Below are 27304 nucleotides of genomic sequence, written 5' to 3'. Positions count from 1 at the left end.
AAATTAAACAATGATCTTTTTGAATCTGAAGGTGCAGAAGAATTCTGATGCAGTTTTTTTATTATTTCTGAGAAATTGTGTTCTTGAGTAGGTTACTGTAAGCTTTTGTTCCATGTTTTTCCTTTTCTCTGCAAGCAAGGAGTATAAAGACAAAAAAGTGAAGGCATTGAGAATAATTATTGTGATTAGTCAACACGTCAGATGTTTTGATTGCTGGGAGATACGTGATCAAATTATGCAGTTTCTATTCTCTAGCGTGGTGAGTTAAAAGCAGTTCATATTTGTGTGTCAAAATCCAATTGATGACAGTCAGATTTAAGAATTTGGAGTGCTTGGGCTAATGCCAGCCTGCCTGCCCCTTGGATTTACTATTTCCAGGGCAGTCACCAAAGCAGTAGTTGGGTTCTGGATTTGCCGTGGCAATCAGGCTGGGGTGAGTAGAAGCGATGTAGCTGAGTAGCAATTCAGGGAACTGCATGGTGAATGATTGGTCACGTTTAGTGCACAATTTGCCTTTATCTTCCTCATTTCCATCCTGCTGTTTTTTTGCTAGTCTTTTAAGCTGTGTCCTCCTTAGTATCAACAAATACTGAATGCTAAATGCTTTTCCTAAGCTTTTGCATAGATGGCAGTGCAGCTCCTGTTGGGATATTTTGAATGAGGAGTGTTTGGACCATCTTTGAAAGGGAAGCTTTTGCAAAGGGGATTTTAACTGAGCTTCAGAAAGGAAAACCAGCATARGAAGGCAACTGAAGGAACTTACTGGCCTCTAAAGCTTATTGTTCCCTTTTTGGGGAGCAGAAAAGCCAATATCTTTGCTATTCTTGGTTATCAAGACATGGGGGTGAAGAATAAAATAAACTTGGCCTCCTTCAGGACATTTCTTCTGTTCTTCACTAACTGAGTGAACAGCTGTGGATAAAATGCACAATCCAATCTTGGAGGTTTGAGAGTTATACTATCTAAATTATATCATAAGGTGATGCTGTGAGGACTTAGAACATGGTAGGAAATATGTGGGGTTTGTGTCAGGATGAAAATAYTTTTATTGTCTAATTGCATAACAGAAAAGACCTGATTCCACTATGCCTGTTCTTTTTCTATTTCCAGTTTTTGAAGTCAGCAAATCACTTGATTAACTTTYTAAGTGCTGAATTCCTTTCAGATTTCTAGGTACTGATTTCATTGTTCTTAATACTCTTTTCAACACCTGGTCTTTGCAGCCACTGGTGCTGTTTCTGTTCCGTTCTATGTGAGCAGTCTGATGCTTAGCAGAGCAKTTGATGGCTCTGTAAATTAGCAACAATGGCAGTATTTATCTAAACRTGCTCTCACTTGTTTAGCTGTGCTATTTGCTCCCGTTCTGGCTTTCAGTTACTGACTGTAATGTCCAGTTCCTTTACTKTTTCATGGCAGAAAGCTGCTCAGCAGTGTGAGGTACAATTCCTGATTGTAGTTTAGTATATCAGCCTTGCTAGATTTTTGTTTTCACTAATTTTTGTCTGAAATACTGTTCACCATACGTGTAAGCAGTGTAGCCTCAGGCAGACATCCTGGCTGGAGTCTCCTTTGCTCTTGTTGTAGCAAAGTTTGAGGTGTTTTCTSCTCTCCATTGCATTAAATAGATGCATGAAAAACAGAAGCTTTAATATGTGTTCGTTCATAGTGAAGCTTTGAATATTTTTGGCATAAATATCTTTAGTTATGTTGAGAAGGACAGATAGTATAGCTGTTGTTCTGAGGTATCTGCTTGTTTTTAAAGAGGCTACAATATTCAAGTGCTCAAAGTCCTCAAGAAGTAAAAATTAAAACTGAAAATGTTCCTCTAGTTTTGGCTTMTTTCTGGAATATTCTCTAGAGAACAAATTGCTGTGGTGTGATTTGGTTCTTCATTTCATTTCYTTTAAAGCATTTTCATTAGGGCAAATAGGTTTGGACAGGAAACTTTCAGTGTTCCCTGTGCTATCAAATCAAGTCCTCTGACCCTTTTCCCTGTAGGCTCCAGTAATGTTGTGAATCTTTGTGCTGTGTTCATTTTTCCTGAAGTAAATGAAGCCAGTATTTTYGGGTGTATGCAGACTGAGCATCAATGTAATTATAAGGACATAGGATTATGGAATAATTGAAATCTGGCTTGAAGAGACAGATGGGTTTTAACTGCTTTGCTGAGAATTTAATTGCACTTGGGATGAAGTCTGGATCTCTTTGTAATGAATCAGTTTGATACATGGCCAGAATTTTAGCCTGARTATGAAATAGTTACATTTTTCTCTTCTTCTGGGCAATTTTTGAGATCTTGTAGGATTTTAGTTGTTGTTGTTGTTGTTGTTCTTTGTTACATTTTTCTCCTATGTGACTGGAGCTTGGGAAAGGGCAGTTTTGAGTTAGTTTTTGAGACAGGGCAGAATGCTTTCTGGTTCCTGAAGCATTGGTAGCCAGTGAAATATGCTCTACTTCTTAGAGAAAACAAACTTGCTAAAATAGAATAGTATTTTTAGTTACTAATTTCTTTCAGTAGTTATTTACAAGTAATTTGGTGTTAATTACCTTGATTTTTTAAATATTTTGCTTCCCAAAATGATTATATGGTAAGGTTTAAATTGCTAATTTGACTTCTCAAATGAGTAATTTATTAACATGAATTCAGACTTGTAATGTGTGTAGTTCTAATGTATGTATTTCCTTAGAATGTTCTTGGTACTGTCTCCTACTCATCTTCCTGTCTTTGGCTGAACTTTCTTTTCAGGAGGTTAATGCCAAACACTGGTTCTTGTTCTATGAGAAGCCTGGGCTTTTTAAATTTTGGGCTGTTTGGCTACGGTTGTAATGAAAATAGAAGTGCAAGTAAGTTTAAGATAATGTAAAAGTATGTAATCTTTTCTCAACACAAACTTTTCTTTTTTGCTATAGTTTTCTGAAAGAGTGGTTGTGAAGTGGGTCCTTCAGGTGCAAGCTAGTTAGAAAAAACACACATTAAAAGCCTTTCATTTAATGAGTCAGTTGAAATTGGATTATTTTTTCTGTTTTCATCTGGCAAAGAACAATGAAGAKCTTTCTCAAAGCATTATAAAGGCACATATTTCTTGGCAGGTTGTACTCACATGAACAGTGTTGACTTACTGCATTTCCTCCTTTCTTAGAATACAAAAGGTGAAGTTAATACAGAGAATTAATTGCAATTTGTGCTCCCATGATGCTTCATAAAAGTAATTTGTGTTCTTCAGTTAAGCAATTCTTTAAGAAGGGYCTGAGTTCATTCTGTGCCTGACAGCAAAAGATGGTTTCACCTCAGTCAGTGCCATTTTGACTAAAATTCATTATGACATTAATAAATGCACACTTTTAATTTTGTTTGTCTTTGGAGATTTTTTTTTTAAACTGGTAAATGTGATACAGTGAGAACTGATGAACTACTGGATGCCCAGTGCTTTAATGRAGGTGTGAGGTTGAAAAGAGGGAGAAGGCATCATTCTTGCAGTAAGTCTAATTGTTCTAGTGTTAGGGAATCTTGTTATATATCTATATCAGATACTTTTCAATTTTGTATTGTCCCGCTTTGTACATTTGCCTCCATGCCCAGCATAGTTGAGAACACCTTTTATGGATCGAGAACACACAGCATCACTAATGTGGAACAGCAGTGTGGAGGGTTTTTTTCTGCTTCTGCTCAGAGAATTTTTATTATTYGCCTTCATCACCAAAGAAATTATGTCCTGTGGGACAAATTGAATAATGAATTTGTGCTTCACACACCTGAAAGCCTGACTTTTGGTTTAGGCCAATATTTCTCTTGGCAAGGGATATCACAGTGGCACAGGAAGTCTTGTGTGAAGTTTTAGCTTTTRCTGATGCATTCTAGAAAATGGTAAACAGTTAGGGAATTTTTACTTGGAATACAGAAAGACATCTTGGAAATACATTATCTGGTAAGCTGCCATTTCTGTGTTCAAACTTCCTGCTCAGGTACAYAGTGATGCTGGAGTCTAATACAGGTGTCAGCCTGGAAGGCTCATTTTCATTGGAAGCTGCTTATTGGAAGCTGCTGTTTAAGCAAATGTTGCTCTGTTTAAGCCACTAAGTTCATGTCCAAGTTTCAGGCTCTTTTGTCCCAACATCTTCATGTCATATTCCAGAAGCTGATGAAAATTATTCTGGTTTACCTAAATAGTACTGTTGTAACCTCACAGTTTTAATTTTTCCAGTAATACAAGTATAGAAATCTGTGGGATTTGTTTTTCTTATTCATTTCAGAGAAACCTATGCCTAAAAATTTAAGTTTGGAAAACCGTTAGATTGCTTGGTTCTGATTTTAAAACCTCAGAAGTCAGTGTCACCTTTTTGCCCTTAATCTTCATTATGAACAGATAATATTTGTGAACATACTAAAGTAATGGGAGAGCATCCTTGATCAACATGTCCACAGTTAAGTTTTGCAGAAAACTGCAATGACTATGAAAAATTGAGTCTGTATTTTTGCTTRTCAATATAGAACTAAGAGCACAAACTCATTTTGGTGTGTTCTGTCATCTCTTCACCCATTCCTTTGGTGGAACTTGCTGCCAAGCMGTTTTCTGCTCATGGCAGAGAAAGGAAATGTCATGAGAGACAGTGATTTGAGAGTGGAAATAGCCACCATCTACTGTCCTACCTCTGCTCCAGTCTTCATCTTCAGAGTTTAACTATCACAGCAAGGAGAGGTAGTGAGAAACTGAATCACTTAATGAGATGGTGCACGTGTCTATCCTATGTGATGGAGGTGTCCCTGCTGTCAAATGATATCAAGAGGTTATGACTGTTCACAGTTCACTATTACAGTTCACAAACCTCTTGTGATACTGGTTGGAGAGGCATGACATTTTGTGAACAACCTTTTATGGCAAATTACCTTTTTTCCTTTGGGATGGGAAAGCTTGTATGCCCTCGAGACCTACTTCCTCCAGAACTGACACAGTAAATCTTCTCATGCTGTTTTGGCTGGTAAAACCAAGGAAGGCAATTTCACTTGCACTCACGTGTTCTCTTCGTGGCATCCATTAATTACTCCTTTGGATTTGTGTGGTAGAGGGAGGGAGAGCGCAGTAGCTGCAGTAGTAGTGTGTGAAACAGGAGAGCAAACACTGGTAGAAGTTAACACTTGGTTTATTTCATACACTTCTAAGGAACATTTTCTGTATGAGTTGGTAACTGCATATCCACACGTGAGCTGGTTCTCAAGTTTTGTGCTTTTTGGTTCACGCTGTGGAAACATCAGGTAAGGTGCCACAAATACGCTTTTGCAGCAGTGCAGTAAACGAGGGAATCCTTCCTGCATTGTTAGCAGCTCATGTAGAGATTGGTCAAAATAGAATCACCCCAAAGTGGTTAGGAGGTATTTGAGGATTGTTTTGGTTTTAATTAGAAACAAGTATATTAAGCTGGCTGTGTAAGAATAGAACACATTAAGGCTGTGTAATGTGTCRTATTCAGGTTACTCCAAAAGTCTCGCTAGGGTAGAATTAAAACTCATTGCACAGAGGAAACGAGTCAGCTCCTGGTACAGCCATGTCCGTGCTGTTCCTCTGAAGTGTTGTTTGGTTCCTTTCTCAGCTGGGGWTTATTTGAAGCCTCCATGTTTTCCTTTAAGCCAAACATGGCAAGTTTAATGTAAGTCAGTGGAGTGAGAACCATTCACAATTATTTCTGCCTGTTAAAGAGTAGCTATAGCGATTATGTATTGCTGAATAGTGTAAAATGCTCCATTTTTGGTTAGCTGAGCTGTAAAAGCAATACTGAGCCTCTGGCATTGGTAGCCTTTTTGTGCAAACTGGAAGCAGTGAGTAGGAAGGGCTGCCTTTCTTCCTCTCTGTCACTATTTATGATCACTGCTGACTGCTTTCTGTGATTGTACTTAAAAGTAAACAGGAAACTCTCTACTGAAAAACCAGCCTATTAAAAAAAAYAGAAAATCTTAAATTTTGCTGGAATTCTGTAGAAAGATGGTTACAATGCTTCCCCCCATTCAGCTCTCTTTGTGGGCTCTTTGCTGGAGGCTAGATGGCAGTCAAGGAATGCTTGTGGCACTGACTGTAGCTTGGGCTGTATGTTTGAAAGTGCTATTGCTTATGAATTGGTGAAGTCTCAACAGGGTGGCTAAGATTTCCGGTTTTCTTCTTTCTCTTCTTCCATTGTGTTGTTGCATTTCAGATTTTTTACACAGTCTGACATCTGATTTTGTATTTTAAAAAAATGCTTTAGATACAGCATGTAATAACTTAATAATAAATTCCTATATGCTTTCAGTAAGCCTATGAACATACAATGTCCCTGTAAAAATGTTTTCAAGAATAGTTAATCTTTATTTAAGACCATACTATTTAACAGTTAAATGGAAACTGTTTTGGATTTTCAAAACCACATTCTTGTTACACTTGTTGTCACAGCAACCTTCAGTTACAGAGCATGGATAAAATTATGAAACACTTTGGTGGATATGTGGCTTAATTTTGTTTAATGTGACTTGTACGGTGTACTCCTTTCCTATCCTGTGTTTGGTAACCTGCAGAGTTCTYTCCCACCTCTTCCCTGGGTAGTTTTCTCTGTTTTAAGGACTTTGTTTACAGTGGCTTTTTGTCTTCAGCCATGTAGTACACTATGTGCTTTCCCTCTGYCTGTGTTTTCTGCCTTCACTAAGAGTTCTGTTCAGTTCTTAWATAACATTGCTTTTTTGGAGACTTCCTATTTCTTTGTTTATCTCCACCTCGGATGCTGTCAAATGCTGAAAATAGCATTGAAAAAGACCCTGGAGGTTTCCCTCTTTTCTTCAGTCAGCCTTGAATTATGTCTGACTTTGGCAGTTATCCTTTAGCTGCCCTTCAGATGACTGATTTACCCGGTCTGTTTTGTGATTGTTTTTAAAAGCCACTTCCTTTTTTCATTCCTCAAGCACCTGAAATGATGGTGTGTAAGTTTCTGTGCTACTCTCAAATGCYTCATTTCACTTGCATTTTTTGGGCAAATTCTCCTGTAGTTCTCTCCCTTTCCTCATGCTTATCTTCTGTTGTACTTTTTTCATCCTCATCTGAAGCAAGACCTGAAYCCCTAAATCAGTAATCAAAACAATTATCCTAAAGGTGGAACAAATTAATGAGGTCTGAATCATGAGTTGTGGAAACACGTAAAAAACATTGTTCCTAATACTCGCCACCAGTTCATGACTACATCAAAGCAATTGCTTTTCCAGCAAAATATCCTAACTTGGCATTGGTAGTTTGAACTCCAACTCTTCTCAATTCTGGTAACACTCTGAATTTAATTGTTTGAGGGCTGTTTATCTGGAATTGCTCTGTGTTTTTGCATTAACCTCAATGCCTGACTGCTTCCTTTTTTATTTTTCTTCATTCTGGTGTAACATACATTGTGATAGAAACTTTCTGTGGTCCACATTTTTATGTTTAGTAGGGAGAAAATGCAAGTATCTATTTGTCTGCTATTTTGGGCACATCAGGCTTTATTCTAGTTGCGTTATAACCTTACAATACTTAGCTCAAGAAATGGGAAAGCTGAGAAGGCCTAGGCCTCTTGCCTAGGTCCAGCTGTTAAGCTGAATTGCACTTAAATTGGACGGTGGTTGAAAAATAATGCTCTTTGGTGGAAGAGAAAGCTTATGATGCATGTTGCATGGGGATTTTTTAGAAAGTGAGCTTTTTGAAAAGAATATTTTGCAGTCTAGTTCATTATCGTGGACATTAATTTATGATGAAATTAAAAGTTTTGCTTCAGCAAAAGCACCTTTTCTGCACAGAGTTCCTCAGTCTTCAAAGCATTGGTCTTGATGTTGTTATACCTCTCCAGAAAGAGGTGCTGAGCTCTGTGCATCCCACAAGTTGGGTTAAATCCCAGGGTGTTGAGCTGTTGGGACATGCTTGATGGTAAGACACAGTACCTGAGGACAGTCACTGCAGAAAGGGTTTGYAGCACATTGAAGTAAACTCACTGGATGTGGTGTAATGACACGTGTGGGGGGGTGCCTTTCTTGCCTCTTTTAGTCTTTTGCCTTGTCCTTAGGCTGTATGAGGGCTCCCTGCTGTTGGGGTGCTCAGGTTACTCAGTTCTTACACCAGTACTCCCAGTCATCTGTGTCACCTAAGCTTTCCCTGTGCTGTTGCAGGAAGCAAGCAAAGCTCCACTGTTCAGTGGAAAAGCTTTGTGGAGAGAGAGCCTGGGGACAGCATTGTAGTGTGATCTTGGATTTCACAGTCCCAATCTCCATRTCTTATTGGAGAAAAGAGCTTGAAAATCTAGTGCTGAATCAGCCATGTGAAAAACRTACCCCTTTGAATATACAGTATTCTTTTCACCTATACAAATAAAAAGGGATTCTTCCATTTCTGTAACTTATAATAATTTCTGAAACATGTAATATTCTGTAGGGTTGGAGCTGATGCACCTTTAAAGAATTTTTTTATTTCCTGTTCTGTTTGAGCTCATTGCCAGAATCACTTCACAATGCTAATTGCTGTCAAGTACACATTATTAACCATGTTATYCCCATTTAATTAACTGCATTTCCTTATGCAGTAGAAAGAATAATAATGTAAGTATCTAAATATTTTTTTATAAGGCACTAATATGCTGATCAAAATTGTTCTTCAATTTATGGCTCTTTCGGGGTGACATTGCTGACATCTRCTTGTATATTATGTTTCCCAAGTAGCTCACAGGGGGAAATGCTCAAAGTGCATTCACACATGGCCCAGTGATTACAAAGTCTTAGTATTTGCAGTTGTGGAGTTTTTTGTAGCATTGAGTTTCCTTTCCTGGAGTTTCCTCAGCGTGGTGAAGAATGTATAATTAGGGAAGCATAATGAAATGTGCTGTTGACAGGAAAGTATGTCTGGAATCTCAAATACTGACCTTCTGTGACACCATGAGACTTCCAAGGTTCTGATTCAGATATAGTAAGGTGGCTTATCTAGGTTTATTAGTAAACACTCTGGCCTATTGTGTTTTTATGTTCATTTTTGAATGCATTTGCACAGCAGTGGCAAAGCTTTTACACTTTCTTTTGTGTTTGTGGCCACTGTTTCCATTTGATTTGTCATGCTCATTAAATTTTTGCAGTAGAAGAAAATAATGCTTGTTCACACTAATTTGGAAGATGAAAGCATGGCATAGAAACAATTTATCAACTAACAAACTGAAACTGCCTCTCCAAATATGCCTGTGTTTTGCAGATTTTTTTTTTTTAAAGGATGCATTGGTTAAAATAATTCTCATTTCTGGAAACTTGTAAATAAATGAAGGCAAAAGTAGTAAAAATGTACAGGCATTTTGTTCTCCCAAATATTAAATCCCTGTTTCCTTTAAATGGCTTCCATTTTTTGTGAAGCTTTTCCACAGTTGGATTTATTATTATTCCCAATGCCTTGCTATGTAGGTTTTCCTATTTTTTCCTGTAAATATATAAAATGTTATTTGTGAACAAAGCAATTCAGATGGGACTTTGAAATATGATGAAAACAGGTGGTTTTGTCTCAAGTGTTCCATCTTTCCTTTATATTGCTCATGTTTTACAAAGTACATATTAACTGTTTTCATCTCACACTCTCCCTCCTAAGTCAACAAATAACTTGCCCCGCAGAAACGCAAAATGTTTAATGTTCTGTGTCACAAACCACCCCCCCTAAAAAAAAATCTTAAAATATCCTTAGCTCTTGTCACCATTTATAGTAAAATACAGGAGTGCTTTGTGAGCACTGTAGGAAGGCTGCTGAAGAACAGCTGGAGCAACAGCTCAGGCAAAGGCCTATTAATGTTCTTCCTTTTCACCTCTACATCTGTGACARAGTAAATCTGACAAAGAGAGACAGCAAAGGGGTGGCTTTCCAAGGGAATATTGGTTTGCAGTGTGTTCATGGCCTGTATGCATCTATTCACTTGAGTATTTAATGATCATGTTACTATGAAAAATAATTGTACAGCACTTATTTGACTTAATAGTTGGTATATTTTTCAATATTGGTGCCAGGCATCACCTTCAAGTGTAGCTGCTAAACTTAAGAAAAGTCTATGTTTCTGCTATTAGAGAAGAGGCTGATGTAAAATGCCTAATTCTGTTGTCAGGCCTTAAAGGCTCCCACTTTTACTGGGAGCTCAAGAGTTGGAGCAGGATTTCCATTGCAGTCCCCTCAGACCTGCTTTGTGTTAGAATTACTTGTTATTAATAAGTTTGGTTTTCTTTGAATAATGAAGTGAAAGGGTGTCTGTGTTCTCTGCCCAGGCTGCTGTGGCTGCTCAGCAGTGCTGGCAGTGTCTGACTGTGCTGTGAGCTGGGTGTTCCATAGCCTTGACCTCCTCAGTTTGTCCTCCTCTTGATATTCCTGCAACAGGAGAAATCAGTTCTATTTTTTTAACACTTGACTGGACTTGCCCTCACAGTAGTTCTTTAATATACGTGACTGAGTATATTCAATATGTATAAATCCATGGATCTCTTTGTTGCATTATTCCTGTGCTGTTAGCACACCCGGGCAATATTATATTTGTTAGTCCCTTTAGGAACGATTTTATATGAACCACAATCTAAATGGCAAAAAGAAGCAGTGTTTAGTGCTCATAATAGCATATTTGAAGCTTTGTTGTCCCAAAAAGTCAAGATAACATAGTTTTCACCCACTTCCTTTCATAGATTTTGTGATGAAAGCTGAAATAAGGGGATTTAACGTCATCTCTTCACAAAGRTGTTTTAGAGCTCTTAGTGAACAAAGTAATTTGGTTTCTAAGCACTTCCTACTGTGGAGAAGGCAGGTTATTAATGAATAAAAATGTCTTTGGAGTATTCCATAGGCATCAGGTAGAAAAATGTTTTAAACCATCTTTGTTTCATCTGTCACTGTTATATTTTGTTATATTACACTATCACTATTTTGTTATATTACAGAGGTGTGATTGTTGTTTGTGTAGATGGTCTCTGATAGGGCTGATCCTCACCTCTGAGGAGAGGAGGCTGCTGATAACATTGGATGTGTGCCCAATTAAATGTGACAAAGCTTTATGTGATGGTAAGGTAAATGAACTATCATGGAAGCAGCTGGATCTCATTTTTCCTTTCTTGCAGGATATCTTGAATAATCTTGATTCATGTGATCTTGAAGATGATGATCTCATGCTTGACGTGGACCTGCCCGAGGACCCACCTCGTGACAAAGGTTAGTAAGGCAGCCAAGCAATCTCACCGTGAAACCGCTTCATGGGCTTAAGAGATTTTCAAATTGCTTCCTTCTGACTCGTGACTTAAGAAGTCAAGGCTCTCTTCAAATTGTGGTGGTTTGTGTTTTTTTTTTTAAAAACTCTTCCTTTTCTGAAATCCAGGAAGGGATGTATTTCTGTTTTCCCAAGTGCAACTCATACATTTGAAGAATTCTCAAGTTAGAAATCTGCTGCCTTGAAAAAAAGTGCTGTTCCACACTGCTTGGTTATTTAAATTATTTCTGTAGAATCCATTTCAAGGTTTTAAGTTAGTCTTTCAGCTTCATCTTTCAGCTGTATTTGAAAATGCTGGGACAGTATTTTTTTTAGCTTTGGTGAATAACAGTGTTGTTTTATGAGATAATTACTTGTTTTCTTCTACAAAATGACAGTATCTCCTAATATATATACATACAATTCAGAGTAGTCGAAGATGTAAAATTTGAGATACGTTTTTTCAAGATGTCTTTTRTGCACTCTTGCTTTCAGTGAAGGTGCTGGCTAAATTTTCACAGAAAAGGTAATGGTACCCAGATGCCCCTGAAATAATACAAATTCAGAATAGGRTGAATGTGGTAAAGGAAATTATGGTACACTTTCTCAAATCTCAGACTGGAAAAGTTTGAGGCATTTGCTTTTTTTATTCCAGACCTACTCATTGGACTTCTGAGTATTGTTGTTATTATGAGCTATTGTTATGTGAATATGGGTACTAATTTCACCTCCAAGTTCAGTGGATGCCAGTGTATCTTCACATGAACAGAAATACTGGATGTGGAGCGTTGTCTGGCCCTACCCAGTGCAAACAGGCACTGGAAGGAGGAAAGCTTCACTTGTTTTGTGTAATGWTAAGCTGCATGCAGAAGTTGGGGAAATCCAGGCTTTTCTGAGAGCACYTCTGAGTTACTTGGGTGAAGACTTCTGTGTGTATGTTAGATATGAAGCCAAATTTGCAATAAATACATACAGTTTTCCAACTATCACCATGGTGGTGCATCGTATTTTAATGTTGTGCCCATATAAAGTGCAGTACTTCATCTTTTAAATCTCAGAAAGCTTTGTCAAAGTACTTACGTGAAATGATTGACAACATTGCAAGTATGCAACTTTTCAGCCCTGACAGATGTGAATTTTTTACTTTTGTATTCAGTTAATTTTCCAGAATGGGTAACAATGCAAGCCTAGGGCATATTCTTTCAATAGCAGTAATTTAATTCTGTTGGGAAGAACTAAGGAGCAGTTTTAAAGGGTAGATCAATTTCTCACAAGTTTCCTTGTTTATGAAACATGCACTGCATTTGCATCAGTAATTCCATTGCAAATTATTAATTTAAAAACTGCTAGAAGGGCATGTTTTCAAAGGTGAATGTTTGCCACAAAAGCATTTCAAGCTTATTGCTGTTACTTGTGGCATTTTTTAGAGGTTGGATTTCCTTATAAAATTAATCTGGCATAAACTGGGTATCTCTGCTCCTTCTCTTCAAATTACTGTATTTTTTGCAAAGAGGATCTGATAAGAATTCAAAAGCCACCTCCAGGTTTTCCCTTATGTGAACAGGACCACCTGAAAAAGCAAGACTTGTTCTTAGTTAATCTCCATGTTTCTTYACTCAGTGTCTCAATTTACTTTTCCAAAGCTGAAAATCATAATTGCTTATAAACTTACTGAAGGCTTATTTTGTTGTTAATTTTCACATGTTATGAGTTGTGGAAAGATGCTGCTAAAGGAAAATAAACCTTCTTTTCGCTTAGGCAAATAGGTTTGTTTTATTATGTAGTTTTTTTGTTATTTTCTAGGTGTTAAAATTGTAGATATGGATATTTGTCATAATACCGTTCAACAGCATGTTTGCCAACACTTTTTCCATAATTATGTGCAACTTCCCTGACGTCAGCCTCTTAAGACTTTCCAGGTCCTCAGAAACTCTCCTGGTTTCACTTTGGAGCCTGGGATGCCGCTTGGCCACTATTTATAGCAACAGTTCTAGCTCAACAAGTATGCAGGGAGCGAGGACGGCGGTTTAAATCACAGGGTAGAGCTGGGCTCCGTCCCAGCCCCACGCAGGCTGGAGCTGAGCAGGGAGGAAGGAAGGAAGGCCTGSCTGTGTGCGCAGCGGGGCTGGGGGGCAGCGAGTAAACACTGCTCTCTTGTGTACAGCTGCTCCTCCAAAAGGACTGCAATGTGAGGGGAAACTCCTGGGGTAAGTGAAGGACAAAGTGTGGTGGCAGAAAAGCGGTTTATGAGTGTTTTTACTGGGTCTGACTGCTCGGGTAGAAGTTGTTTTGGCATTCTCGCAGTCATTTCCAGGCTGTTGCCAAATTTAGCGTTTGTTCCCTTAAGACGTTTGTGGAATTTCTGTGGCTTTCAGAAGTTSGTGTTTTAAAGAAATTATTTGGTTTCCTTGTTTTAAATCATGCTGGTTGTCCAGGTAAATAAAGATTAAATGTCTCTGAATCTGAAAACCAAACAAGAGGAATAGGATGAGCTATATTGTATTTTAAGTAACAAAATTATGTTCTTTTGCAATGCAATACTGACCTGTTTTTTACAATGTTGTCTTTCTGTGTTTATGTGTTGTTAGAACTTGTTTGAGGCCTGGAGATACCATCAGTAAGAAAGACAGGAAATTGTTGCTTCTAAATTTCTTTTCTTCCATAATCTCTACCTCTTCCAAATGATTTTCTACTTAAAATGGAAATACTGTTAAGATTGGATTCTTCAGTTTCTGCTACAGGTTGCTCTTATGCTGGTAACAGTTTATATATTAATAAAAATATGACATTGTTMCGGAAGTCTGCTTGACAGTTCTAAAATGCATACTGTTTTGGATCAGTTAAAAAAAGAGAAAACAAACTCCACAGACTTTACACTGCATCTGTTACCAGCACATAGTTAATATTTTATTTGCAAGGTGCTGGGATCAAGTCTTACAATTTTTTTTAACATTATGCTTCTGTAGAGGAATGTGAAAATATGAGCCGTTATGACAGACAAGACAGAAATGCGAGACAGCATCAGGAGGGATTCTGGAAACGAGCACCACAGCAGCGATGGAATACACAGGATCACTATCATCTCGGCCATACTGACCAYTATATCCATGGTAAAAATGATTTGAACAGGTAATGCACTTTCCTCTATTCTCACAAACATTTAAAGCACCAGTGAGCAATTCCTTTTGGCACTAAAGAGTCTCAAGTGATACTGAGTACATCATTTTCACAGTAGTTTTATGTCTGARTGGAGGCATCACCAAGGGTTATAACAACTTTTTTTCCAAACTTGTGCATTTGTTTTTGTTCTAAGTACTTGTTGCTTGTTTTGATACAATATTATACATGTTGATTAAAATCCTTTGTGTGTTCCATGGAAAACCAATGCAGTGGTTTTTCCAATTTTGTAAGTTTGAACAGCTCTTTGCTTTTTAATTTGTTGGTAAATTAAATGTAACCCTATAGTTCTTAAAGGAATAGTAGTTTATAGAAATCCTGCTGAGCAAACTGTAATTTTTTGTTTGTGAGAGGTCTCTGGGAGTGGAAAGGAAAACTCTGTATTTAAGTGAAATAACATTGACATTTTCTGATTTATTTATTTTCTGCTGTGTGCTACAGTATGTAAGTACAGCCTACATTGTGTAATGCAGGTTTTTTTAMCAAATGCTGTCTAGCTCCAGTTTGTCATCGCTGTCTTTTTATGCTTGGAATGGTTTTTTAGGGGTTCCAACTACCTGGAGTCTGCSGTGGGTCCCTTGGAGAGCTACGGAGTGGGCAGCAGTTTGCAGGCGCCGCGGCAGCTGCCGGAGAACGCGGTGATGCTGGACGAGATGACCCTGCGGCACATGGTGCAGGACTGCACCGCTGTCAAGACACAGCTCCTCAAACTCAAGAGGCTGCTGCACCAGGTGAGCACAGGAACATAAACTGGACACTGGGCCTGGATGGGCTCATGTTCTGTTTGACCTTATTAGGCTATTGGTATTTCATTTATACATTGAATTACAGAGTTCTAGAAAGTGAGGGTACTTTTTATTGCTATTTCAAATAGARTTTTTCTGCTTTCTTGGCACTTTACTAACTACAAAACATACTAACTATTAAAACTTTTAATATTAATTCAATGTTAAATTTTACTTCTCTGAGGAAATGTCAAATTGAAAAAGAAAATCAGCGGATGTGAATATTACCTTTTCTCTAATAAGCTACAAAAAATCTGAGAGTTGAAAAAAATTTTAAAATATTAAAATGATCATACTTGCATTGATCAAACTTGCATTCAGCAAGTCAGTACTAATAGCGTTTTCTTAAGGCTTTGTTTTCCTCATTCTTTTCATCTTTTCTGTGTGTTTTGACAAGAAGCTGAGCAAATTCTACTGGGTCATCTCTTTGGAGGTGTTCAAGCTTAACCCTCGTATTTTATGAAATTGTCATAAGCTTTTAAGGAGCTTTTTCAATGCACCTCAAAACTTTGCAAGTTGTGGGAGTTGGTAAACTGCTAAATGACTCAGCARAAGTATGGCATTTCAGCTACAGAAATTCCTTTGTTACCATAATAAAGAACAAATGAGAGTTTCTTTGGAGGCATATACAGATTAGCATTGACAAGTGTTTGTGTGATGTTGTCTTTTAAGATCAGATTTATTGCTGTTCTTTTCTAATAGGATAATGTAATGAAAATAAGTTTGTGCCTTAAAAGTAAGACACTAARACAAAACACAACATAGCAAAAACAAAAAAGCAAATCACCCTTGAGGCTAATTCAAGGGTACAKTTGCATCTTTCAGAAATGTGAGTGTTTGCTTCCTATGGGAACTGAGATATATTCCTTATTTTGTCAGTGGAAAAAATATTGTAATAGAAATCATGCAGGGAACCTTTATCCAGGGTTTCTCATGCCTTAAACACAAGGGCAATTAAGCCACTTGAAGGATGACCTGTGTGTGTGGTTCACAGTGTAAAGGCTTGCACATTATAGCCAAGTAGTGTATGGCCCTGCAAAATATCATCTTTAAAATCTTGGTGTAGTTTATAATAKCCAGGTTGCAGAATAAAAACCTTGCCTTAAGTAGCTCCGATCAAGTTGTTTAAAAGAACTTAAATGTACAGAACAAAGCAGTTAATCTTAATATGTCCATATTTCAAAATTTGCTCCTTGTGCTGACAAATGCTTGATCCTCTTTCCCTTCCTCCCTGTAACGATGAGTTTATTAAGAACAGGAGTTATTCCTCCCTTCAAACTTTGTCAGGCATACTTGGCTGTATTTTTCTGACCTAACCCAACCCTGTTTTGACTCACTCCTTCCAAAACTCATCACTGGACTTTTGAATATTTATTCTACTCTCCTGTGTAYTATCCAGTCTTTTAATCAAAGAACATGAATAGTAATGTAAAAGTAAATTAGCCTGCTACAGAGGGGGAAACTTGAGACCTTTACTAGCTTAATTCACTAAACAATTAGGGCAAGACTTGTATGAAATATTTTTTCATTATGTTTAAAGTGTGAAGCCTTTACAGCAAACAACGAGCTTCAGTCTAATAGGAATGAGCAAATATATTGCAKTTTTTTTACTGCTTGAGCAGAAATGTAGTTTTGAAAACAATTAGTTGAACTTTAGCATTCTGAACTCTGAACTAGGACTGGATCACCGGCAGCTTCTTGGAAAATACCAAAAAACAAGGTACACAGTCAATTACTTTGAAACTTCAGCTTTAATGACAGCAGCAGAAGTTCTGCTGTTAACTTCACCAATATGATACATTTAAGTGTATGTGTTGCCTTTCTCCAGTTAAGACACTCGGCAATAATATTTAATTTGKATAGGTAGAAATAGAGCTGTTGTCAGGACTTGGGCACGAGGTCTCAGAGGAACAGTTACAGTGAAATAGGAAGAGTTAGTAATTAAATTTAGTTTTATACAATTATCTCATCAGCTGTAGCATGACTTAGTGTGGAGCACAGCACGTAATGAATGTATACCTAGCAGATTCCTGGGGAGACTTAATGTGCTGTACTGCATTCATTGCTGTGACTGTAGCTCACATAACTGGATATAAATTAGCTGGAGTATTGCTAGCAACGTAGCTGCAGCAACGTGGGGTTGGTGSTGCATTCCCAGTTCAGCTTGGGAAAACAAATAGTTATTTGAATAATAGAGCCTTTCCTGAGCTCCGTGTGACCAGGGTAACAATGCCAGCAGTACACGTGCTGACTGCTCACTCCTCACACACTGCCATCTTCCTGTGCCTTCAAACAGTGAAATCAGCAACAGGAGTCTCTCTCACACTGAGTTTTTAAAGATTTTCACAGTAGTGARTACAACCTTCTCTGTCTTCTCAGTAATGTTAGACTAACTATATGGAGTGAAAAATGTGGATTGTTCTTGTGCTAAATGCAGTTATAATTATTTACAGAGAGGTGTCCTATGGAGAGCATTCTCACTTTAATGCTTAACTGGAGTCCTGACTTTGTATTGTAAGAAGAAAATGTTTTGGAAGTCTAATTCTAGTAATAATTGACATGTAAATGTTAATGCCTATTAAACATTGACTAAGGTACTTCATTTGCATCCTTATTAGAAAATRAGTTTTCTTCTGATCTTAAAAATTTCTTCCTCCTCCTCAGTTAATTTCATAAACTTGCTGCTCTGTGTTGAGGCTAATGTGTTAATACAATTTTAAATMAGGATGTTCTATATCTGCTGCCCTGGAGCCTTTGATCTTGGCAAGTACTGACTGTCCTCTCCAGTAACCCAGCAATGACTTGCAACCACCCTGTTTTATCTCAGATCAGTACTTGCAGGAAGCAGGACTGAAACACGAAGCAGTTCACAGAACTCTGAGATCTGTGAAGCTCTTTTTCCTGTGGGAGGCAGGTTTTATAAAAAAKGTTTCATTTTAACTTACCTTTCATGAATGGAAATGAAATTCTATTCTTCAAGCTCAGATATTCATTGTGACTTATCAGATATAGTCCATTTGTATGAAGAGGTGTGAATGAAAATGTGARCCATGTAATGCAAAGTTATTAAATGCATCAGTAYATTTTTGCTGAGKTTTTAGATTAGTAAGTCACTTGTRTACCTTTGAAATACATGTTCRTTGTGGRGTTTTTTGTGTCTGCTGAGATCTGYGAGAGAGATTTATCTTTGTTTATAAGAAGCCTGAAGATGAGGAAGAAACAGACTTATGAAATGAAAGGACTTCTTTTTGTCATGTATTAAGTTGTATAAATTGCCTGTACAATTTTACTATTTTTTAGCCACAAAATAGTTCRCTTCGGTGACTTAACTGCACTTGAAAGAAACAGAACCAAAAGAAATGAACAAACAATAGCGAATCAGATTGGCAGGTTTTAGGTTTGAGCAGTTGTTTAATTGTCGGAGTGTCACTGAAGGTGTTTGGCAGTGAGATTGATGTGACCCAGATGAAACTGCATTTGGAATGTGGAGTAGTCAGCAGGTGAACAGCACCCTCTGCTTGATGGCCACTTAACACATCTTCGGCTTGATCTTTGTAGAAATACCATTAGCAAAGGGGGCTATTCAAATTAGTTATTTGTACTGAAGAAAACTTGGAATTTGGAATCAAAGGCTAGACCTTGATAAAAAWTCAGTATACACTGGTTAACTTGCCACTGCTCTGAATAAGAGATTATACTAAAATAAATAATGTATTCTGCTATTGCAAAAATGTTAGGTGAAACACAAGAGGTAGCAGGTTTTTATATTGCCTATTGTGATGTGCAGTGTGGTGATAACTTTATACAGTTTATTKTATCTTTACCAAAAGATTGAAAGCATATGTTCTCTCCAAGTTTCCAAATTTGGTGATATTTTGGTATACGTCTTGGTATTATTTCTAGCCTACCAAAAAGAGCATATACATATAACTAGTTGCATTTTCTTTTCTAATTCTATCATCCTTTTTGTAATTCTGATAGCTTTTTCTTTTGTACAAGGATGGGGTTTTTTTGCTGATTTCCCCCATTTCATTTTAGCAATATGCTGAGTGAGAAACAAAAGTGCAGGACAGGTTTTGTAGATTACTCCTAGCACGTGTTCAGATGGAGGCTCGAGTTCCTACTGATAGGGTTAGGACTGTTTTTTTTCCAGTTGTCCTGTGTTCTTTCCATGTGTACTGAGAAAAGGAAGGCACTGGTGAGGGAGTTGCTGCAGATGACCTTTGTTCTGCTTTGCTGCTGTATGAGTCAGGTGTAGCAGAAGGCTGAWGTGCTGATTTAAATCACCAGGGGAGTGTGTGACATACTAACCTTCTTTGCAATTAGGTCTTCATCTGCTGTTGTGGAATGTCTCATTGCTCCACTTCCCTGCATTTTAATGGCAGTAAAAAGTGTACTGGAGGTACAGAACTTTGAAAAGCCAAGCAAGATMATTTTGCTTGAAATAGTTTGTGTTGTTTTATATATTTTCCCATGCCCATGATTACTCTTTCRCTATTATAACTGTGGCCATCTGCAGCTTTACTTCTGAGGGTGTGTATTTGTTTGAGTCATCACTTAAAATAAAGTGTGGGTGAAATTTGTGAATTGGGGAATATTAGATAAATATTCAAATATAAATATACAATATAAATGTACAAAAAATAATTTGTTAGACTGTAAGTAATTCTAGTAGTCTAATTGCTGCACTTTTCCTCTAGCATTTTAGAAATGTTTTGAACTAAATAATGTTTGTGTTTTTGTGGCATTATTGTGCAGATTATTTCAACGCACCCTGTTAGAACTTGTCCATAACATGGAATGTAAACTGCTGCTTCATCAGCCTTTTACTTGCTTGCCATGGGCTTAGAAGGGACGAGCACCTATTTGAGAACTGAATACAACTGAGTGCTGCACAATATGAACTTGACTGTTCTTAATATTAAATCTATTTTTATATAAGCCAAACACCCCCCCCCCCCAAAAAAAAAAAAATGGAAACAAAACAGCACCAAAAAACTGTGAGATGTAAAGTTCTATCCAAGTTATGGAAATTAATTTTAACTGCCTGTAGCACGGGCATTGTACACAGGCTGCAGCAAGGGAGGCTTTCCTGAGGATGAAAAAGGAAACTTGCTGTTTCAACAAATAATTCAAGTTTGTATTGTTGTTTTTGTCCCTTGGTAGAATGATGAAAATGTGKCACTCCAGGACATCACATTCTCAGTTCCATCCAGTCCAGAACCACAAGAACCTGAGCCAACTTTTAAGGTAAATGACATTGCTTGACTCTAAGAAGTAAGAGATGCAAACCTGTTTGGGCTTAGAAAACACACCAAAAGCTTGTGTGTTACTGAAGTATTGCTTCTTGCCTCTTTCTTTGTTTAAATGAAAATGTAGATAACCTAGGTAAACCTCACAAAGTCAGTGGCAAGTTTATTGTTTTAGAATGGGTATTGAAGGCAGAAGATATCACAATAGGCATTCCAAATGGGATCATCTTTTACAGTCACAGACTTGTAAAGTGTTTTCTGTCATGGTAAGGTTTTGTAGCATTGTGTGGCTCTTATTGTAAAATCACTATACAAAGATCACTAATTATTTGTGGGAAGGATAAAGTGCCTATTGAAGATACAACAACGTTATAAATACTTCCTGAAAATGCAGAACACTTAAAATCTACTGCCTGCTCTGAGTTCAGTAATTCTTGTTGTTGAAGAGGACTGTAGGTAGTTTTTTGCTGATTAGGCATGGTCATCTACATGGTGCTGCTTGCTTGCACAACAGATGAATTACTGTTTCAAAAATSCAGCTGATTTACTTACCCTGGAAATTCAGTGGGTCAGGTGAAGTTGACCTCTTAGAGAGACTTTCAGTCAAGTTTCTTCACTCTGATCTGTGTGCCTAAAGCCCATCTCTCTGTGTGAATAGGAGAAAGGCATGTGCTGTGTCACTGCCAGCCCTCCAGGGCACACCTGATGTTATATGTCCTGTAGAGGTGTTGATTTAGATTGTGCAGCCCTTAGAGAAAACCACTGTTCTATTGCAGATGGATGATCTGCTGAATGAGATCAGACAGCTTAAGGATGAACTGAAGAAAAAGGATGAAACAATCAACCAATTAGAGCAGCAGCTTGTAAGTATAATCCTAAATGTTTAGCAAAATCCCAKGTGTGCACTGCAGAGTGGAACTTCAGTAAGCAGTACTGATGAAGGCTTTAAGAGAGTTTAGATAGATAATTCTTTCCTGCACTTTCACTATAACAAAGGTAGGTGTGGGTTCCCAGTTGTGCTCCTGGGATCTTTAATTCCATAATCTGGTGGTGATTCTGTATGGTACTAGGCAAGGATGTTTATGATACTGTTTGAAGTATTTAATTTCCAGAACGGTTTTGAACATGTAATTCTAGAAGCTGTTCAAAAACAGCTGAGCAAAAGATAAGGCTACACTTAAAATAGTTTTAAAATGGAYAAGTTTTGAGCCTATCATTCTCCTTGGAGCTTTTGTTGGTGGTTTTTTTTCTCCCTCTCCTTTCCTTTGCTGTTCATTAACTTAATAAAGAATTACGCCATAGAATTTAAGACTGAGCAAGATAGTACTACAAGTTGATTTTTTTTTAAGAAACAATACAAAACATGTTGAACAGTCAGATTTAATTTGCCGACTAAGAACAAGTTATGGGGGCACTTTCATCGTAAATTAGGTTCAGGGAAACACAAGGCCTCTGAGCAAAAGTCACCTGTGCCTTTTACCCATTTTCTCTTGTTCTGAGTTTGGATTTTTGCCACATATATCTCTGCATTTGATTCTGGTAAATTCACCTGCTGTGRCAATTCTTGTAAAATATCCCTRTATTTTCAGRCCACAGCAAGATCCACAGGCAGGGTAGATGAGATGCCAAGATGTGTACACCATACGTATTTATCGTAGCTGGAGACAGTATTGTGTGACCATAATCTCTAATGAAATKTTTAGCCTGTGCTTTTGTAGGTGTGTGCATTGAAACTGAGCTGTGGTTTTCATCCTCTCCCTCTCTGGCTTGGGAACATTCCCTCTAAAACAAAACTGAAAGATGAAGATTTGGCATTCTGCTCTGCTGTTTAAACAACAGAATCCCAGATCACAGCATAACGAACCAAATTAGCTTCTTTATTAGCATTTTGCAGTAAGTGTTGATTTTTTTAGTACAGTTAGTCTCACTCTCAACCATGAACCTTCACAGTTTCCTTGAGGGAAGTTTCTCTTTCCCTGATTGCTGTAGTAACCCGTAACTGGTGCAGCAGGGGAACTCTACTGTAGAGATGGGTAAAACTGGCATTTGTAATGATTGAAAGATGACTTGAAGAACACAGTGCTTCAGAAATGTGCATGGAACAAAAACTCTTTCCAAAGTCAATATTTATTCTGGAATAATTCTAAACATCCTTGGGGAAAAGCAGCAATTATGCAGCACTGTAAATAATAATTTCTACAGTTTAATTGTATCATGATGTACAATCACAGAATGCTTGATGTTTGAACACTGGGCCTTGACTGTACTTTTCATGAGATTTTGCTGTGTAATTTCTAACTAATTCTTGTTTCTTTTTCTCTTTTTGGGGGTGATTAAGGCCACTAGATGTAACTGCCAGAAGGACAGTCAAAAGCCTCCAGGGGCAGCGCGTGCGTGTGCCGATAARTTCACGCAAACCTCCTGGAGGAGGAGTTCTGTGAGTAAAGTGGGCCCTCCCTGCTCGGGTACCTCTTTCTGCCTTTCATTTCCCACTTCTGTAACCTTGGCTCTCACACAAGTCAGCGTTGTTTAAGAGCTTCTGTGCTGYGTGTGAGTAGTGTCCTTCCTGCTCTGCAATCCTCAGCCCGGTTTTTTAAACAAATACTGCAAACAATTCTTTTAAAATAAATAATTAAACTTTAGAAGTCTTCTSTTTAAATAATCACCATTTGCACCAGTATTTTAAGTTAGTCAATACAAGCTGTATATCCAGTCATACTTAAGATATTTCCTTATATCCTGACTTTGAAGTCATAGATATCTCTTCGGGTTTTTTCCTGGTCAAATTTTCATTGTTGATGTTCTCATATTTGTTGAGGAAAAGCAAAGTGTTTTCTAAGTTTTGGTGAATAAGTGTAAAAGCAAAAGTTTAATATTTCTTMTTATTATTTTTAATAATTTATTTTAATAACTTCACTCTTTGAAAAATTGCGTGAAAATCACTTTGACAAAAGACATCTTCATTCCCATATGTTGTTGCATGGATCATATTTGTTTCCACTGTGTAAAATKTACATTCTTCATGGAACACCAATARAATAATAARGATGGGGGAGGGACAACATATTTGTTATTATATAATAAKAAGAAATTACCTTTGAATACTAAACAAAGCTTTTRTTAGTCACCAGAAAATAGCATTTGGATTTTGAAGCTCCTACTCTAGCTAGAAAACCTAGGAGATTTTTTTGAGAGATTAAAATTGGTTTGATTTTTTTCTTTGTTTTTTTCCTGCCTTGAGTTACTGATGTAAGCTTATAGTAAAGGTAAATCACCCCTGCTGTCCTTCTGAAACTGCTAATTTAAATATAWAGCTCCAGGGCAGAAACACCACCACGCTGTGTTCACCAGTTACCAGCAAACAGCCTTACCCATGTTCTCCARCCTCCTCCTTTCTGTCTGATAAGAGTCCAGTGTCAAAAGATCATAACCTTGAGTAGCTTTCAGTTTGCTTCAACACCTCTGCTCCTCCATGTACATGTCATGTCTTTGTTCATCCCGTTTGTTTCTTCTCCTTTTACTTTGGGGCTCCTGAGCCTTTTCATTGTTGTTTTTTTTTCCCAAGTTTTAATGTCATGTATGTGCTGTTCATTTGATGTCTTTGTGCATTGATACTGTTACAAGGTTAGTGCTGTTGTTTCTATGTTCCTTTTTTTTTAGCTTGCTTTTCATGTGACTTCAGAAACAGATTAATAATCATGGCAAATTAGTCACTAACKCCACAAGTTTTAGTTGAAGCAACTTGGGGTATTAACTGGTAACACAGAGAAGATGTTTGGAGATATTGGAGATGATGGGGTATTTGAGTTGCTGCCTCAAGCACAAGTCACTGAGTGGAATTGTCTATTCTGGTCAAGTTGGCCAGTATATTTTTTTTTAAGTTATATAGTAGTTTTGTTCAAAAAGACATTTTTTGTCAGGATCAAGTTTGGGTTAASAGACAGTATCTTCAAGAAGAACCTCTGCTGAATTCAGGGTTGGGTATGTGGATATATGTATATAATACACATACATATTTCTAGGCATGTGGTCATTAGATGCACAGTCCAAACATYTAGGTATTTTTATCTACATGCAAAGTGGCCCATGAAATTGGTGAAGTACTTMAGAAAGTTCATGAAGTGTTGACAAATTTTGAAGCTGTGCCCCTTTGCAGGAGCTTCTGATAGCTGGAAAGTTTTGGGCAGAATGTTTTGGGCATGTTTTGGGTTTTTTTTCAATGTCTTCACATGCTCATTTGTAAGTTACAGGCTTTCTGTCAGCCAACAGAAACAGGAATTCCTTCATGTGGGATCTCTTCAAGGAGGACAAGGATCTGGCTGTTGTAGCCAAATTGCAGTTCTAATGATCAGATTCTAGTTTAATGCTCCCTCTGCCAACATACATTTGGATGCTTCCTTGCATGGCTTCATGGAAGTATTAATGTATGAAATAATTTTTTATCTGGAACCTAATAACAAAAAAATGTCTCTTATAATAGAAAGGAGASACAATTGGTTCTTATTTTCTTGAGGTCACAGTACAAATACATAGAAGGAGACTCCTAAGTAAAACTTATTCTCACTACTCAAAAAAAATCCCAAAAAACCTCTTAAAGAAATTGTTTTGCTTTATTAATATTCCTGTTCAGTTTAATGGTCTTGATCCAAGAATGTAGACTGAGAGAAATTAGGTTTATTGGTCCTAAATATGGTATAAATCATGAAATATTGTTAATGTTTACGAAGTTACCAGGTTTTTATATAGACTACCTTATTCTTTTAAAACCAAATTGTAGTTACAGTCTTGGCAAGGACAGAATGGTTCCTTTGAGGCATATAAACTTTTTGCTTCTTTAACCTGGGTAATAGTTTTCAGTTTTGATGAATATTTAGCGATTTCATTTTYTCCTATTAGTGTTCACCTGCCAGTTATTTTTAATGATGATGGATATTAGGGAGGTACGTCAGATATCAAAACTTTAAAAATTAATGTGATTGTTTATAAATTTGATATATTCTACACACATTATAACTGATACAATGTTTTATTCCTCAGAAGTAAGTACCAGTCTGGGAATTGTGATTTAGCATTCCAAGGAACACTTTAAATGCTTACTGAAACATRCCTAACAAACATTGCTAATGTAGCGTGTCACAAAGAAGAGATGCTAGAATAAACAAGGGAGCAGTGAGAGTGGAAATCAGCTATTACAAGATTWCAGCTAGGAATTTAAGACCATATGAATTGCAGCAATCTGTTGCTATTCAGCTGGCCATTTGAAATAGCTGGCATTTCTGATCACTTTGTGGTTTTGCCACTAAATARACCAGTGAATATCATTAAACATATTCTTTTTATAATGTTCACATGGTTTGTTGTGAGACACTTCTAGAAAATGGCCCATTCTCATGTGATTGTAAACTTGTCTGGTGTTCTCTACRGGGACCACAGCTTTTCAAAGTACTTTTAGGTCTTTTTGTATTTAAAGGTAAATATATACACAAGTGGAAGCTGGGTACCTTTGTGTTAATCCTTGGAACTTAGTACTCATGTAATAAAAACTAGGGGCTGAATAGAAGTGTTTCGGAAATTTGGCTTCTTACAAATTRCCAAGAGGTAATTACAATTACCTATTGCCTGTCTATTGTGTCTGTGACATGGTGTTTCATGTAAAGTGTCCTGGAAGGGTGCTCAAAACTTAGGTCACTTCTTGCTGTTTGTGCTCCATTCTTGGTTAGGCATCCCTGGCATAAATGCTTGTACAAGTATTTGCTGGCAGACCATGACATTTCTAAAAGGACCTCTTAGAGATCTCTTATACAGAATTCATTCCAGTTAGTGTATCTCGTCATTTAACTATCATGGAAGCAAATAACCACACCTGGAAGAAGATAAAAATTAYCTGAAAAAATTAATGTTGATGGACAGCTTACAAGGAAGAAAAATGTGAGCATCCGTTGCCACACTTCTCTTGCAGGCTTTGCAGCTTTGTTTCTGTAACAATGTAAATACTGATATTTTTAAGACTTTGAGGGTAAAGGGGTTGGATATCAAACTTWTCTTGATAAATGATTTGGTTTCTGGAGCTGGAAAGGATGTTTGCAGATGCTGAGAAGTAAACGACGAGCAAGCAAACAACAAAGCCCTGAATATGGTCCAAGTTACGTGCAGAAGATCTGACCTGTGAGGACCAGTTCCTCCTAGTTCCTGCTTGCKCTTCCACTCCCTGCAAGAGAAGATAATGTGTACAGTAAAAGCTGGATATGTCCCCTTGGTAACAGCTCCCTGTGTTGAGAATAAGCTGTGTTTCCTAAATGTGTGTGCAAGTTCATTCTTGTCTCTGGGAAAATGACAACACAACCTGTCCGTTTGCATGGGAGCATGCATGGTCTTGTTCTTTGCTCCATCTTTTCTCTCCTTCTGCACTGAGATATCATTTGCCTCCCTTTTGAATTTGTTCCAGTTTGTCATTCCAAAGCCTTTCATGTCAATTGTTTTGATGAACCATTGTAATACCTTGTCTGTCCTTGTGTCCTGTTGTCCTTTTGGTTTTAGGATCTCCTTCCACCTTAGCCTTAAAAGTCCTTGATGTGTCAGCTCCACATCTRTTAATTTAAACTTGCAGGTTTTGAGGTCTAGTCACTATATCAGTGTTCATCTTCACATCCAGCCTTGGTTTCTCTCATTGTCCAATACTCTGCTGTTTGCTTCATGTTCTTATACATGTTCTTGGTGAAACAAAACCATAGCTGGCCTAGGTGCTCACATTGTGCACCTGTCCCTTGTACTGCAACTGTGCAYGACATGTAGGGACTACACAGAAGAGATCCTTGAGCCCTTCACAAGCATTATTCTTGGTTCAGTGTAAACCAGTGCATAAAACTGGGT

At 37.5% G+C, this 27304-nt stretch overlaps 1 protein-coding gene across 1 annotated transcript in view; it reads left to right on the top strand.

Moving 5' to 3' along the window:
• The window catches only part of CCSER2 (coiled-coil serine rich protein 2), a 60788-nt gene that overhangs the window by 16275 nt on the left and 17209 nt on the right, over window positions 1-27304 (top strand). Inside the window, exons 5-10 of the mRNA XM_057368370.1 lie at window positions 11096-11186; window positions 14187-14349; window positions 14942-15128; window positions 20349-20432; window positions 21211-21297; window positions 22773-22871. Coding sequence (XP_057224353.1) covers window positions 11096-11186; window positions 14187-14349; window positions 14942-15128; window positions 20349-20432; window positions 21211-21297; window positions 22773-22871 — 711 coding nt within the window. The remainder of the gene's footprint in view (window positions 1-11095; window positions 11187-14186; window positions 14350-14941; window positions 15129-20348; window positions 20433-21210; window positions 21298-22772; window positions 22872-27304) is intronic.

Source organism: Malurus melanocephalus, unplaced genomic scaffold (genome assembly GCF_030028575.1).
Source record: "Malurus melanocephalus ecotype Western Australia unplaced genomic scaffold, MMel_1.1 scaffold_91, whole genome shotgun sequence".
Lineage (NCBI taxonomy): Eukaryota > Metazoa > Chordata > Aves > Passeriformes > Maluridae > Malurus > Malurus melanocephalus.
This window is presented reverse-complemented; position numbering and strand designations above follow the sequence as displayed.